The sequence below is a fragment of the Mesocricetus auratus genome, unplaced genomic scaffold, assembly GCF_017639785.1.
Source record: "Mesocricetus auratus isolate SY011 unplaced genomic scaffold, BCM_Maur_2.0 Super-Scaffold_100019, whole genome shotgun sequence".
Lineage (NCBI taxonomy): Eukaryota > Metazoa > Chordata > Mammalia > Rodentia > Cricetidae > Mesocricetus > Mesocricetus auratus.
In genome coordinates, this window is record NW_024429200.1 from 11,078,773 (window position 1) to 11,091,612 (window position 12,840).

A 12,840-nucleotide genomic window follows, 5' to 3' on the forward strand; every position below is an offset into this window, starting at 1 on the left:
CAGGACGGTGGTAGCACATGCCTTCAGTCCCCAGCATTCGGGAGACAGAGGCAGGCGGATCTCTGTGAGTTCAAGACCAGCTCTTGTAAGAGCTAGTTCCAGGACAGACTGCCATAGAGAAGCTTTGTCTAGAAAAACCAAGAAAGAAAAGAAATGCCTACCCATATTAGTCCTGAACTCTTCATTGCTAGGGTCCCCAACTTAAATGAAACATCTAGTCCCTAGATTTCAGCTATTTGTGTTAAAGGTCCTCTCGTCTACCAAGCTTCAGACAGGCTCCTCTGAGTCCTCGTTTGACCAGGCTTCAACTTTGGTCCTGTTCTGTCTGACCTACTGAGCTGTTTTAGCAGGAATCCTGTTGACAGCTGACCATACTTGAGATGGTTAAGTCCCACCTTCACCATGAATCGTGTTAGAGGTCTGATGTGGTGGCCCAAACCATTAAACCCAGTACAGAGGCAGGCAGATCTCTGTGAATTTGAGGCCAGCCTGGCCTATATGAGTTCCAGGCCAGCCAAGGCTACCTAATAAGACCCTGTCTCAAAAAGAAAAATGTTGCTAGGTAAGTTTAGCAGATTATTCATTATCTTCTTTTAGTGGTTTCCACCCAATGACCCTCCTCACCCTTCTCCTTGGCCATAAATCACTTATCTTGTATTAGGCTTCCATTTCTATGTAGCTCCTTTATTGATCTCTATGTAATAGTATCAAATAAAAAAGTTCTCCCTATCTTATCAAGTGTCAAAAAAAAATAGCTCTAACACTTACTTGACATGGTCTTGGGACAACAACCGACAACAAGTCATGGCCCAGTTGCCTTCTGAGTCACGCTATGTACTCTAATGTACTGCCTTCTCCCTAATGTACTCTAGAATAAGGTCAGATTCCAGGCCCTTACGCTCCTTTCCTCAACAGCCCTTAGTGGACTCCATCTACCGATCAATACAGTTCTAGTAGAATCATATCAGCTATTTAAAAAAAATCACCTCATTTGTTAAGTCAGTCAGATAATCAAAACATATGAATAGATTTAAATGGTTTCTCAACATACATATATTTTCAAAGAGCTTTCGTATTTTTATCATTGACATAAACAAAATACACACCCTCGGGTATGGACTATCTGCCCTGGGCTCTTTTGACTTAAAAAAAAAAGATCATACAAGATAAGTCTTCTGTGTTCCTGTGGTGGCATGAAAAAATTCTCTGCCCTTGTTTTGAACAATGAATTTATCTGAAATTTGACCTCTTGGGTTCCAATTATACTTTCGTTGTTAGCAAAGAGGCTTTATTGTAAATGTCTCCTCACCTACAACTCTGATTTTCATGTTTTATTCATCTCCTTCTTTTGACTTCAAGTAAGGTAAGGATACCAAAATTCAAAATTTACTTAATTTTGTGTTGATGCCAGGTGTCAAACTCTCCTCTTGAGTCTCTCCCTTCACGGGGGCTGCTACTGAGGTGCTTGGCGGGAAGTGGCGTGTCAGCCACTCATTGGTTCTCATGGCTTTGCAGTGGAGGCAGGGCCTTTCCCTGAGTTGGTAATTTTCCAGATCTCTTGGCCTCGACACTGGTTTTCTCCTCTTGATACTGGTGGGCAATGGATGGTGTTCACTTTCACTCTCCTTCCACGAGGAGACTCCAGAGTTAGATTCCTCACTGTCACACTCAGTGGTGTCACTGTCTTGCTGGGCCTGATTCACCCGGTGGAACTGGGAATGGCGCCTAGCTCGTCTTTGCTCAAGGTAGGCATTCACCAAAGCCACTTCAGAGTCAGTTACCATGGAGATCTGGGTCTGCTTTGGTTTCTTCATCACTTGTGAGGAGTCCCAGGGCCCATCTTTACTTTGTCGCTTATAGGAAACTTCTTTGCTTGCTAACCAACAAAACAGATCGACAAGTTAGGCAATAAGTCATTAGTAATTGGTTGCTATAGAAAGGTCTGTGAGCCGGGCGTTGGTGGTGCACACCTTTAATCCCAGCACTCGGGAGGCAGAGAGAAGCAGGCAGATCTCTGTGAGTTCAAGGCCAGCACTCTCTACAGAATGAGTTCCAGAATAGCCAAGACTACACAGAGAAACCCTGTCTCAAAACACAAAACAACAGACAGACAGACAGACAGACAGACAGACAAAAAGAAAGGTCAGTGAGAAGGACAGACAGACAAGGGAAGAACCATTTAAGACTGCAGCTTTGGGGGCCCTACAGAGGGTGTCTGTAGGACCAGAGCCGGCCTTCTGCTTACAAGCTGGCATAGTTAAAGGGCAGAGAGCCTGGAACATGGCAGGAGGTTTCAAGTTTTGGTTTGCATTTGGCCTCTGTTTGACATAACCAGTGAATAATCAGTTAAATAATGTTAGGTCCTTCAATCAGACATGACACGCCTTTAATCCCAGCACTGGGGAGGCAGATTCCTAGGCAGATGGATCTCTGAGTTCAAAGCCAGTCTAGTCTACAAAGTTGAGTTCCATGTCAGATAGGGTTATCTAGTAAGACCCTATCTAAATAAGTAATCTGACCACCCATAAACATCTCTTATGGCAAGCCATTATCAAGGTCTTCAGTGGGGGACAATGGCAGGAATCTAAGGGGAGCATGTCATTGTATGTAGTTCTGGATATTGATTACTGTGGTTTCAGGAAACTGCTAGAACTTTTCAAAATGATGGAGCCTTGGCTAACAACTTCACATTACCCAAGAAAGCCCAACACACGTGTAGGACCACTAGCGATCAAATGACAGCCTTTCTCAGTCACGGGCTACATTTCTAGTACTGTACCCCACAAACACTGGAGGAGTCTCATAGATCCTTGAAATCACTTTTGGACTTCTGTAAACCCTGCCTGTGATATCCAACGGGAAGGTTGGCAGAGAAGAAGGTTCCCAGAGAAGGACCCTTTCCCTTTATTTTGAAATCTCAAAGACTGCACTGTGTGTATCAGAGCGATTTGGACAGCAAGAAGCATCTCTTCTCTTCATGCTCTTTCCTAAGCTGATGTTGACTCATTCCAGCTCAAAAATCCTAATACATTTTTGGAAATTTTGTGAAATGGGTTAAACCATCATTACTAAACAAATTACACAAATTTACAATTAAATCAATCTACCAAAAAGGTGATAATTACTTAATGCCCATAATTTCCTAATTATCTTACTACAGTTTATTATGCTGTGTGCTCTTGAAGCTGTTTATCTGGGTGTGGAAAGTACTATTTGAGGCTGCACTATTATTGTACATCTGTCTCCAGCTCTGTTCTGTGATAATATGCTGCCAGCTCAAAACCATCAGCAGAGCAAGCATTTACCTGGAAACTAGCAAAAAGATCAGGGCTCAGTGTGTGGTTCACTGATTGCCCGGGGCTAACAAAATGGTGGAGAATGTGTTTCTAACGGAGATTGGCGCAGCTGCCACCTATACAGTGTAGCAACCTAAAATTAAAAAATAGTCTTCCAGTGTTCTGAAGCTACGATTCACTTCAATAAAGAAGCCGTATGAACAACTAAGCTGAGTGCCAACATACATCGGTGTCTTGATGCCATTTCGTTCCTTAACGCTGAGGGCAATAACATTTCTGCTAACATTATACTCATTCACAGTTTATAACTCTGAGATGGTCCAGGAAGGCAAGGGTCTGGCCAAAGTCAAAAAGGGCACTGTGTGTGAAATCAGTAGTCTATAGAGGACTTAACACAAGGAGCACTGTATACTTCATTCTTTATAAATCGTGGGACAGAAATCTCTCATATCAATACATTTTATAAATATTATAGACACATAGCTATTCACACAGCTTTGTGAGAGCAAGCCCTGAGACATGACAACAAGATGAGTTCTATCTGCCAGTGGTTTGTAGTTTGTGGTGGCTCTGCTGGGGCATCTGAGCTGTCTCTGCACTTAGGAGGAGGGGAGCCAAGAGGTGGCCCAGTGACCTGAGCTAGTGTGGTGAGGCCTTGGGGCTTCTCCCTGCTTGTCCCTTCTGTCACTCCTGCACGCTCAGCAACACATTCTCTCCACGCAGTCTGACCCCAAGCGCACCGGCTCTCACCTTTAGTCACTGAGGAGCTTGTTCCACTGTCTTCATCCCTTTTGCTCTCAGACATCTGTTTCGGGAACACAGTGAGATGAACTCAGTCAGTCGCATTGCTCTAACATCGGCTTGCTCAGCACCGCTGCTCAGGGCTCCCTACTGAGGGCTGACTTTAAACAGTCAGCCCTGTTACATCAGTGTATCTGGAGCTCCTGTAATGGTGAGCCTGAACAAAGACTGTAGATAAAATAATACTCGTGGTGGGATAGTTTTCCATCCCTTACATTACAGAGAAGTTTCACTGAAAACAGACCGGGGGAGGGGCTGGAGAGATGGCTCAGCAGTGAAGAGCACTGGCTGCTTTTCCAGAAGACCTGGGTTCAATTCTAGAACCCACATGGCAGCTTAGAACTGTGGACCTGGGCGGCGGCGGCAGTGGTGGTGGTGGTGGTGGTGGTGCACACCCTTAGTCCCAGTCCTCGGGAGGCTGAGACAGGCGGATCTCTGTGAGTTTGAGGCCAGCCTCGTCTACAGAGAGAGTTCAAGGACAGCCTCCAAAGCTACACAGAGAAACCCTGTTTAGAAAGAAGCAAACAAGCAAACTAAACCTGTCTGTGTCTGAAACTGGAGTTCCAGGTAATCTGATACCCTCACACAGACAAACATGCAGGCAAAACACCAATGCATACAAAGTAAGTAAATTAAAAAAAAATCATTCAAAAGACGGATTGGGGGCCTGGCAAGAAGGCTCAGTGGGGCCGGGCAGTGGTGGCATACGCCTTTAGTCCCCAGCATTCGGGTGGCAGAGGCAGGTGGATCTCTGTGAGTTCGAGGCCAGGCTGGACCAACAGCCTCCAAAACAATAGAGAAACCCTGTCTCATAAAACCAAAAAAAAAAAAAAAAAAAAAAGAAGGCTCAGTGGGTAAAGGCCCATGGTGCTAACCCTGACAACCTGAGTTTGATCCTTGGGAACCACGTGGTAGAAGAAGAGAACTGACTTCCAAAAGTTGTCCTCTGACCATCATGTATGCACTACTTACTGCACATGCTCAGTCAGACACAAATAAGGAAATAAACGTTGATGGGGAAGTCCTGTGTATATGTCAACAAAGCACTGTTGGCCAATAGGGAAGCAAGATAGGGGGGACTAGGAGTCCAGGAGGACTCTGGGTAGGAGAAACACAGGGAGTCATCATGTAGCCCGCCAGAGAAGTAAGATGTCCATCCGGTAAGAGAAATACTTAGATGGGTTAAATACTTAAGTCAGAGCTAGCCAGTAAGAAACAAGCAAGGCCAACAGCTTCATAATTAATACAGCGTCTTGTGTGTTATTTGGGGACGACAACGCGGCAGAGCCTCGGAGACTGGTGGGGAAAAACCAAAGCGGCTGGCAAGAAAACAGCTTCTCTCTACAAAATGTAATAAAAAATTCAGAACAAAACCATACTTGAATCCCAGTGTAGCACACACATGTAATCTCAACACTCAGGGTTTTCAGTTCCAGGCTACCCTGGGTTATACAGCAAGACCCAGTCTCAAAAAAACTACACCTTAATTTAAAATCAGTCTTTCAAGAACTCAGGGTTTTCAGTTCCAGGCTACCCTGGGTTATACAGCAAGACCCAGTCTCAAAAAAACTACACATTAATTTAAAATCAGTCTTTTAAGAACTCAGGGTTCTCAGCTCCAGGCTTCCCTGGGTTATACAGCAAGACCCAGTCTCAAAAAAACTACACATTAATTTAAAATCAGTCTTTCAAGAACTCAGGATGGCTGGGCGTGGTGACACATATCTTAATCCCAGCACTAGGGAGGCGGAGGCCAGTGGGTTTCTGTGGTATGAAGCCAGCCTGGTCTACAAATGAGTTCCAGATCAGGGACTACTTCATAATGAGACCCTGTCTCAAAAATGGGTTCGTTTATTAATTAGTTAATTAGCTAAAAGCTCAAGGTGGTGCTCTCCTGCAATCTCACTGCTCTGGAGGCTGAAACCTGAGGTCCTGAGTTCAAGGCTAACTTGAGCTACACTACATACAGAGTCCCTTGTCTCCTTGCAGATTTTGACAGTTTTTCAGCTTTCCTCAAATAAAGCAACCAGAATATGCTATCTGTGAGCATGGCAACCAGGAAAGCTAAATTTCTTTGCGTAGTTCCAATTCTAAACACCTTTGCCCCATCTCCCCATTAGCATTAGCGTCCCATTTTCTGAGGCTGAAAATGGTTTCACCAAAAGATTTACAACTGTAGATTTTTTGTTGTTGTTGTTTTCTTTTCTTCTTTCTTTCTTTCTTTCTTTCTTTCTTTCTTTCTTTTTTTGTTGTTTTTGGTTTTTCGTGACAGGGTTTCTCTGTATTGTTTTGGAGGCTGTCCTGGAACTCACTCTGTAGACCAGGTTGGCCTTGAACTCAAGAGATATGCCTGCCTCTGCCTCCTGAGTGCTGGAATTAAAGATGTGCACTACCACAGCTCAGTTTACAACTGTATCTTACATGATCTTAATTTAATTAGCAATTATCTACTTTTGAACTGTAAATTCTATGTTCTCCTAACATGTAGAAAGCAACAATGTCAGGAATAACTTAAGGAACACTCACTGTCTTTTTTTCCGAGACAAGGCCTCACTATGTAGAAGAGTCTGACTTTGGTTATAGGATTCTCTTGCTTCAGCCTCCTAAATTCTGGGATTACAGAAGTGTCACCATGCTTGGCACTCATGAGCACATTTGACATTCTTTCTCAGGGAATCTATTACCAAGAGGTTATTTCCCCCACACAAAAGCAAAAAACAAAACAAAACAACAACAAAGAATGAAGAAACAAAAAAACCCCACATACACTGAAAGCTATACACATAGAAATACTCATTATGCCCAGGTAGTGATGGTGCACGCCTTTAATCCCAGCACTCGGGAGGCAGAGGCAGGCGGATCTCTGTGAGTTCGAGGCCGGGCTGGACCGACAGCCTCCAAAAAAATACAGAGAAACCCTGTCTCATAAAAACCAAAAAGAAAAAAGAAAAAAAAAAAGAAATACTCCTTATGCCCAGGTAGTGATGGTGCATGTCTTTAATCCCAGCCCAGTACTCAGGAGGCAGAGGCAGTTGGATCTGAGTTCAAGGCCAGTCTGGTCTACAGTGTGAGTTCCAGAACTGCCAGGGCTACACAGAGAGCCCTGTCTCTAAAAGCCAAAAATAAACCAAAGAAATATTCATTGTGGTATAATATATTTAGGATATATATGGTATAATATAAATATATAGGATAACATAGAACTTAAATTCAAAAGTAGATAATCGTTAATTCAATTAAGGTGTGATCATGTAAGACATAGTTGTAAATATCTTAAGTATGTCATAATGTTTGATTATCAGGCTAAAATCAAGATGCAAGTTTATATGTAACAGTATGCCCACAAGATATCTAAAGACCTGGAAAGACTTCAAAGGACATATGTATATAAAAACCATGTATGAAGTAAAGGCAGGTTAAAATGGTCATTTTTTTCCTTCTTTTTTCAAATTGTCTACAATTAGGAAAAGCAATTTGTACAAAAAGTCAAACTTATTTAGGTTGCAAGGTGCTCTCCCTGGATGTGTTACATTAGTTAGTTTTAAAGTTTTAGCTTTTTATAGACAGGACCTCATATAGCCTAGCTAGCCGGGAACTAACCATGTAGCCAAAGAGGGCCTCGAACCTCCAGGTCCTCCTGCATCCACTTCTCAAGTGCTGGCATTACAGGTGCATGCCAGGTGCATGCATGCCACCACACTTGGCACAAATTCCATAGTGCTAGCAGCAAAACCCAAGATCCCTGGCTCACTGCTTTCTCTATCTCTAGTAGGATATTTTCTTGTCTTTTTTTTTCTTGTTACAGTAGCCATTCTATGAATATCTTGAGTCTGAAGTCATTCTCAAAGATACATTTTTTAAAATGTGTTAGGACTCTGTGCATATTTTAACTCTAACATGTATACAGACAATTATTGAAAGATTGGATGTCTGTAAACCTAGATATTATATGGTGACGTCCATATAATCTGGAGTAGTGTCTGTTAAATTTTGTCTACATTCCCATAATCTTGTGTTCTGTAGTGTGCACTTTTGTAGTTGAGAGAAAAGGTGTTTAAAAGCACTTATTAGGTTTATAAAATCATTTCCGTGGAGAGCTTCCACAATGGATGTCAAATCAAAAATATAATCACAAAATCAAATGAAAGATTTTGCATTAAACTTGTGGCGGCCACAAGCATTTCATTAACAGCCCCCATGTATATCTTAGTGAGGGAAAGTAGTGACAGTGGTTATTCTGCAGAAGGGGCAGAAAATGTGGGCTGCATGCTAGCTTTCTGCCACATACCAACTCTGCCATCTGATTGGGCCACCCAACACCCGCTAAGCTCAATTTCTACATATGCAAAAATAAGGATCTCAGAGTAATATCATCTAGAAAAATAAAGCCAGCACTAGCAACCTTAATACATGCTAAACAAGTAGAGTAGTTCCACCAGGCGTCAGTGGCACACGCCTTTAGTCCCAGCAGTCGGGAGGCAGAGGCAGGCGGATCTCTGTGAGTTCGAGACCAGCCTGGTCTACAGAGCGAGTTCCAGGACAGCCTCCAAAACAATACAGAGAGACCCTGTCTCGAAAAAACAAAACAAAAACCCAAGTAGTTCCTATCTGAAAACAAATGGGAAAGCACATCTTTTTAAAAGAGACAAATCCAGAGGCCACCCGCATGGTGCACGTCGGAGGGTAATCACTGCTGCATTTTTACCACTCTGTACGCTGCCTTACGGTTTGGAGATAGAGGCCCACCACTCCACAGAGGAAATGAAGAAGTTCAAAGTAAGGGGAAAATTCTATCCTCTTTGACTAGCTCTCATACAGTTCTCAGATTTCAAATCTGGGACCCTTCAGCAGAAGCAGGCCGACCAACTGTAGCTGCCACCAGGGCACAAAGGGAAAGATGAAACCTCATGGATAATTAAGGTTTTAATCAGCACTGAAGAGATTTAATTCAACGTTTCAAGCTAGGTTTTGAAGTAAACAAACAGTATGGCAGGAAATCTGGATCCATTCTCCTCCTGTCACTCTGTCACTAACCACTTGTGTGACATTGGACACGTTACTTAAAAAAAAAAAAAGTAGGGTGGGTATGGGTATTTTGCTCACCTACAGACAGAAGGCTGGACCACATGCTCCCCTTCAGTCCTTAAAGCTCTACAACTCCAAATTGCTGATGTAAGCAAGGGGACAAGAGAATAGCTTAGACCTCTTAAATGATCTTCATGATGAAACTGCCAGTGATCAATTCCAATTTTTTGTTAATTTTCTAAAGTAGCTTTTCTTGCCAGGCCAAAATTCAATATACTTAGCCAGGGGGGTCTAAAACACATCACTGTTCTAATTCTCCTTCTGGCAAAGTATTTACCTTAAGAAGCATTTAAACTTCAGATAAAACTTCTTGGCCAGGAGGTAGTAGGGGGAAGAGGATTTTTTTATTATTATAATGGAATCTACCTGGCATCAAAATAACAAACCTTCTCTTCTCCATCCAGAACTAATGTAGCACTCAATCTAGCTGACCACTGCCAGCAGTGCGCTCTGGCTGTAATGCTAAATGGTGGTAGCTTGATTAATCACCAGCCCATTATTAATGGCCAGAAAAGATTCTGTGTCAGCAATTTTCAAGAGGTTGGTACTCAGTACACTGAGGGCCACAGCCTTGATAAAGTGGACTAGGCCATTCCTAAGCTTCTAGCATTTTCTTTTGCTAATCTGTGTCTAAGAGTGTTGACGTTAGCCTTGTTTAGTTCAATTCTGTATTTATTCTATGCTTCATTCTAACCACTCCCCAAATCCTACATGTGTCCTATCAATAGGACAAACATTTATATCTTTGATAACAGAATTACATGGCTATAAGCGGAATTTGTAAGTCACTAACCAGTAGAGAGATTTATCTCAGTATTACATAGCATACGACTAAAATGTAAACAACCTAAATTTCCAACTGCAGAATTTTTATAGTGCAACCATAAGACAGAAAAGTCATAATGGAAAATGCTGCTGAACGACTATAGCATGGGGGAAGTATTGACAAAATATTAAGTTCAAAAGTCAGGATACGAAAATACATACATTATAAGTTTGACTATGCAAGGACAAAGATAAAGAGATATACTGAGAAAAGCAGGAAAAAAGTAGCCTAGAAGGAAGTTCTCCGCACCTCTAACAGTATCTACCTCTACAAGAAAGGAGTAGAGTGCTCTCTCTTTATCTTTTTCAATAACTTTACCGTCTCTGGCATGAGACTGTATGATTTATTTAAACAAAACACAAACCTTTAAAAATTATTTTCATCAACCTACAGACAGTGTAGTTAACAAAAATCCTTTTAAAGACATGATTTAAAGCAAAAGGGTTCCCTACCCAGACAGAAGCCCGAGAGAAGAACACGAGGATCAGTATGATGACGAAATACCAAAGCAGGAAACTGCCTATTGTCCCACAAGAATCATCTTTCCGGCACTCGGCATCCTGACTCGGAATGGCAAAACTGAGGGGCATGGGAGGAGGGTCCACCTCCCAGAATAAGGACAAAAGGTCTCCCATGATAGCTTCTTGCTTAGAAAACAAAACATGCTCAAAGGGATGAAGGTGACCAGGAACAATTTCCCTCCATGGCCTATGACAACTTCCCTGGCAACCTATTATGACATACACTTAAGCAACTGTTGCAGGAACTGTTAAGTCTTCTTGGATTAGATGTGCAGATTTATCTAAATGACATCTAGCACAGTTTATGGTATTCCCTGAATTTCTCAGTATACTTTCTTCTGGCTAAGTCTTTTCTTCTTTGAAACGTACATATACTTTATTTTCTTCTGTTTAAGTGTTTAAGGTATTGTGTTTTTTTATCAGTCTCTTTTATGGTGTATACTATACCATTGTAAATTAACATACACAGTTCTAATGTATTACAGGCTGCATTGTGTGTCCCCTACAAATCAAATGTGGACACCCTCAGCCCCATCTTGTATTTGGAGATAAGGCTAGAACAGAGGCAGTAAAGACACAGTAAGATGACTCAGTGTGTAAAGGCGTTTGATGCCGAGACTTTCCACCTGAGTTTGATCCCCGGCCAGTCACATGGCAGAAGGAGAGTGCAGACTCCCTCAAGCTATCCTCTGACCTCCTTGTGTTAGCTTGTGCAGCCACACATAGGCACATACACACGCAAAATAAATAAAACTTCAAAAAAGTTTAAAGAGGCTACAGAGGCTCTATCAGGTCTTAAGGATGGAGCTTTAATCTAGCTAGTGGTCTCAAAGAGGAGGAAAGGGTACCAATATTCACCAACACAGGGGGAAAGGCTGTAAGAGAGCATAAGATGAGGCCATGTGCAAGCCAACACCATCAGGCTCAGAGAAGCCAGCCCCGCTCACAGCTTCCCAAACTGTGTGTAGGAATGGCTGCTCTTTTAAAGTATGGATGGTCTCTAGTTTGGGGGGGGGGGTTTTGGTTTTGGTTTTTTGTTTTTTTGCCCTTGGAGGAGGCATTCCATGTTTTGGGATATTTTGTTACGATAACTAATAACATAATGGCAACTATCTATCAACTTTAATCTTACAAGTGTTGTATAAGCCTTGAATAGATGTACAATAACTTGTTACATTAACAAGAGGACACAGACCCCTGTTAAGAACTACATCAAAGTTATGCAGTTTCTTTTTAGATAGGCTTACATGCGGAGAAATGACAGTCTGACATTCTAGTTTGACTGTACACTGAACTGAACCCTTTCTCTTTGAACAGTTTTCCAAGTTAGTTCACCTCTAAATCTATATCTAGATCCAAACAACATTGCACTAAGACAATACAGACAAAAAAAATCTCTTTAAGAGCATACAATAACCTACCAGTTTTCATATGCAATATCACAATGAAACTTCATTTTTTTGTTTAATATTTATTTACGTTTTCTAAGACAGTCTCATTATATAGTCCTGGCTGACCTTTGAACTCCAAAGATCCACATGTCTCTGAATCCGAATGCCAGGATTAAAGGCACATACCACCATGCTTGGCTGGGTTTTCTGTGGCATGAGTCCCCAGGTCCTGGGTACATGGGCCAGTGTTGCAGAGCTGAGATTGTAGTGGACATGCCTCCCCCGATCTCCCTGTTTCCACTTCACCTGTAGAATTCAGGCAAAGCCCTTTGGAGCAATAACCAGGGAGCGTTTTCCCCTATATTCCACACCTGGTGCAGTGATACATTGCAGGAATGTGCACTAACTACCAAGTAAAACCCAACTCACCTCCTAGGCGAACTTTTCCTCAGCTCTTTCAAAGAACATTCAGGGCAAAGGTGGGTATTTTGTTTTTGCTTTTAGTCTCAAAACCACTAACTTCAATAGAACCTTCTATTTTTTCTTCCTACTGCTGCATCTTCATTAGGTGGGTATTTGAGAATTCACACTGGGTCCGACCAATTGGGGGGGAAAACATCTCAAAGCAGGAAAAATGCTTTGTCATTGCTGTGTCTGGACACATCAGGCATGCTTGTATCCTACCAATTAGTCATCCGGCTAAATAAAACCTGCTTACAAATGTGACCCCATGAAGGTCCTAAATAAATCTACAATTGATAATATTCGAAATTCAGCTTGTTACAGTTAATACTTTTTACTATGGGCTCAGAACCTGGTCTGAATTTTGCAGCTCAGCTTTCTTCCAGCAGCTGCTGAGTAGGTGCCACAAATCCGAGGGCGTTTCCCTGGCAACGTTCGCTGCCCTGGTCCCTCTGCCC

The 12,840-nt window shown here is 42.3% G+C and overlaps 1 protein-coding gene across 1 annotated transcript; it reads right to left on the minus strand.

Moving 5' to 3' along the window:
• Positions 1 to 1,035: 1,035 nt before the first annotated feature.
• Ssmem1 (serine rich single-pass membrane protein 1) lies at positions 1,036 to 10,728 on the minus strand. Its single transcript, XM_040728582.1, has 3 exons — positions 10,461 to 10,728; positions 4,047 to 4,101; positions 1,036 to 1,876 (listed from the first exon to the last, which is right to left on the minus strand). The coding sequence occupies exons 1-3, from the start codon at positions 10,641 to 10,643 to the stop codon at positions 1,380 to 1,382; spliced, it is 735 nt and encodes a 244-aa protein (XP_040584516.1). The 5' UTR covers positions 10,644 to 10,728; the 3' UTR covers positions 1,036 to 1,379.
• Positions 10,729 to 12,840: the final 2,112 nt, after the last annotated feature.